The sequence below is a fragment of the Herpailurus yagouaroundi genome, unplaced genomic scaffold (genome assembly GCF_014898765.1).
Source record: "Herpailurus yagouaroundi ecotype Mexico unplaced genomic scaffold, PumYag 160, whole genome shotgun sequence".
Taxonomy (NCBI): Eukaryota; Metazoa; Chordata; class Mammalia; order Carnivora; family Felidae; genus Herpailurus; species Herpailurus yagouaroundi.
In genome coordinates this window covers 45,160,399-45,163,835 of record NW_024412401.1, presented here as the reverse complement: position 1 = coordinate 45,163,835, position 3,437 = coordinate 45,160,399, and the positions used below count along the sequence as shown (strand labels likewise).

Below are 3,437 nucleotides of genomic sequence, written 5' to 3'. Positions count from 1 at the left end.
CACCCAACATCATTAATTAAACCAAATCTCCACTAATTTCTTATTTCCACAGGCAGTCTTTTCACAGATGGCTCACTTTTTAATATTGACCTGTGTTTAACAAACTGTTTTTGCAGCCATGGTATCTCATTTGCTATTCATAAAACATTAGGATTCAGCTCATGAGCAAGTGACAGAGGATAAATCAAGCCCCCATCTTTTGTCTTAACTCCAGGACACTGTCCAGCACCAACCACAACTCTCCATGCCAGACATGCCCCAGACATGCATGGCCAATTTTTTCCACCTGATTTTGGCCATTTAATCATAGATGTTCAAAATTTCAAATCCACCACCTGTGTAAAACAGAAAGATTGGTCACCTCTTCAGCCACTACAAGTATAGATTCTGAACATGGGAGAAGGAAGCTTATCAGTTAAGAGGGAAAGAAAGGGAGGTCACTTAGGAAATGACACAATGAGGAAAACAGTGCCTGTGTGTGATTGTGACAGACAGTATATATACGAGACATGAGGAGGTGTAGCCTGAGGGTTAAGAGCATGAGCTTCAGAGTGATTCAGCTTGGAGTTCAAATCCTGATTGCTACTCACTTACTTAGTGACCTTGAGCAAACCACTTCACTCTAAGCCTCAGGCTTCTGATAACAACACATATGTTGTGATCCCTCATCGTGGGAATTTGTGAGGTGCTTAGCACAAGCTTGACATGTAGTACATTTTCAATAATATTGGTTATTGTTTTTAACTTTAACTACTGGTTCACTCAGATCATTCAATGCCTAAACAAATCATCCTTCCATAAGATCTTACAAAATCATGAGGTTAGTCTGACAACTTGGCAGTGAGGGATATGATACTTCAAGCATGTGAGTTAATTGATTTTGAGGACAACCAGTCATAGCAGATAAGGGAAAGCAACAATGGGATTGATGATGATCAAGAGTTTCTCCTGGGCCGCCTGGGTGGCTCAGTCAATTAAGTGTCCGACTTCAGCTCAGGTCATGATCTCACCATCTGTGAGCTTGAGCCCCTCGTTGGGCTCTGTGCTGACAGCTTGCATCCTGGAGCCTGCTTTGGATTTGGTGTATCCCTCTCTCTGCCCCTCCCCCACTCATGCCTCTGTCTCTCTCTTTCTCTCAAAAGTAAATAAACATTTAAAAAATTTTTTTAAAAGGTTTCTCCTGAGTGTTCACAATATGCTTGTCTCTCTTCTGTCTTCTCATTTCTCACTAAATTCTCATGAGCATGTGAATATTTGTGTCCAATATCATACATAGTGAATCTGAGGTATAAAGATGTTTAGCAATTTATGATTGAATTGTAAGCATTTTTTTTAAAGATTTACTGTCTTAGCAAGTTTGGAATAAGCAATGCAATGTTATAACTATAATCACCATGATGTACATGACATTATAAAATTGTTAATATCTGTACAGCATTTAACTGTTAAATGAATTAATATATTGATATTTCAACATTAAATAAATGAATATATTAATATAGAATAAGAATTTTTAATGCATGAAAATCTAATGTAAATGGGTCATTGAAAAGGTGTGAAAGAATATGCTGCTTCTAAAGAAATTATTTCAAACACTTTCATGATATAAGCATGTTCGTTGCAGAGATTTTTATGGCAACAACGAATATATAAATAAACAATGTCTCAAACTTTGAGAACCTCTATGTAATATCTTCATTGGTGAGATATAGATGAATATGCTGACTCCAAAAACTTGATTTAAAACTCTTTGTTTATTCAAGATCTCTCATTGCAGAAACTTTTGTAGTAGCAATAAATGGAGGCCACTTTGACATCCATCACCGGGTAATTGGATATGACTGAGAAAAAGCACATATATGTCAACAGTTAATATATATAATTAATATGTTTTCATAGGTATTTTTGCATACATATATGGTTTCTAAAGGTAAATTCTTCTATCCCTCCAGCCTTCAATATAAGGCCCTTGTGATGCCCATGGATTTGGGAAGGAAGGACCACATCAAGAACCATGAGACTAATAAGCTGTCCCTACAGAGCAACTAATCGCAACCAGAGAAAAAACAGACTTGCTGGGTTCTCAGGATTTGGGCTCTGGACTTACAGTATGGTAAAAAAATAAACGTCTTGTATATAACTAGACTCAAGTCAATGGAAAGAGTCAACCAAACCAGCAGTGTTTCTGAGTTCATCCTCCTGGGGCTCTCCTCCCAGCCTGAGGACCAGAAACCACTCTTTATCCTTTTCCTCACCATGTACCTGGTCACCATAACAGGGAACCTGCTCATCGTCCTTGCCATCCACTCTGACCCCCAGCTCCAGACCCCCATGTATTTCTTCCTGAGTTTCCTGTCCTTCACTGACATTTGCTTTACAACAACCATTGTCCCCAGGATGCTACTGAGCTTCCTGTCAGAGAAGACCATCTCCTATGCTGGATGTCTGACACAGATGTATTTTATTTACGCTCTGGGCAACACTGACAGCTACCTCCTGGCGGTTATGGCCCTTGACCGCTATGTGGCCATCTGTGACCCCTTCCACTATGTCACCACCATGAACCACCACCGCTGTGTCCTGCTGGTGGCCTTTTCCTGCTCACTTCCTCACCTCCACTCACTCCTACACACACTGCTACTGAATCGTCTCACCTTCTGTGACAACAATGTTATCCATCACTTCCTCTGTGACCTCAGTCCCCTGATGAAATTGTCCTGCTCCTCCACATTTCTCAATGAAATTGTGATAATGTCAGAAGGCTCTGTTGTTTTGGTGACCCCCTTTGTGTGCATCACTTTCTCTTACATCCGAATCCTCATCACAGTTCTCAAGATCCCCTCAGCTGCTGGGAAACGCAAAGCCTTCTCCACCTGTGGCTCTCACCTCACTGTGGTAACCCTCTTTTATGGAAGCATCTTCTACGTCTATTTACAGCCCCTGTCCACCTACACTGCCAGGGACCACATAGCAACACTTGTCTACACTGTTCTTACCTCCATGCTGAACCCTTTTATCTATAGCCTGAGAAACAAAGACCTGAAACAGGGCCTGAGGAAGCTGATGGGCAGGAGGAAATCCCAGGCAGCACCCTCTTGACAAACCCACAAGTGGAATCTGCTTCACTTGAATCTAATATCTGCTAGATCTTGGTGAACAACTGAACTGCTAGAGGTTAGTTTTTTTTAATCTATGTGAGACACGGCTATTGTGGGTGATCACATGCATTGATGACAGCCCACAATTGTCCCCCGCTCTGTTTAAATCATGATACTCTTCCTTACTATTCCTCAACTTTCTCACAAAGATTCATCACATTCTCATCCTCTAAATAATACTTTAAACTAACCATTTCCAACTAATATTTCCTGAAAAAAATGCTGTCCTTTTATTAAGACTTACTCTCCAATACCTTTCACATTTCAGTATATTGCTGA

General features: G+C 40.5%; 1 protein-coding gene across 1 annotated transcript; it reads left to right on the top strand.

Moving 5' to 3' along the window:
• The first annotated feature begins 2,154 nt into the window (after positions 1-2,154).
• Positions 2,155-3,131, top strand: LOC121034444 (olfactory receptor 1L8-like). The gene has a single exon (XM_040481229.1). It carries the CDS (start codon positions 2,155-2,157, stop codon positions 3,097-3,099), a length of 945 nt encoding a protein of 314 aa, XP_040337163.1. The 3' UTR covers positions 3,100-3,131.
• The last annotated feature ends 306 nt before the right edge of the window (positions 3,132-3,437 follow it).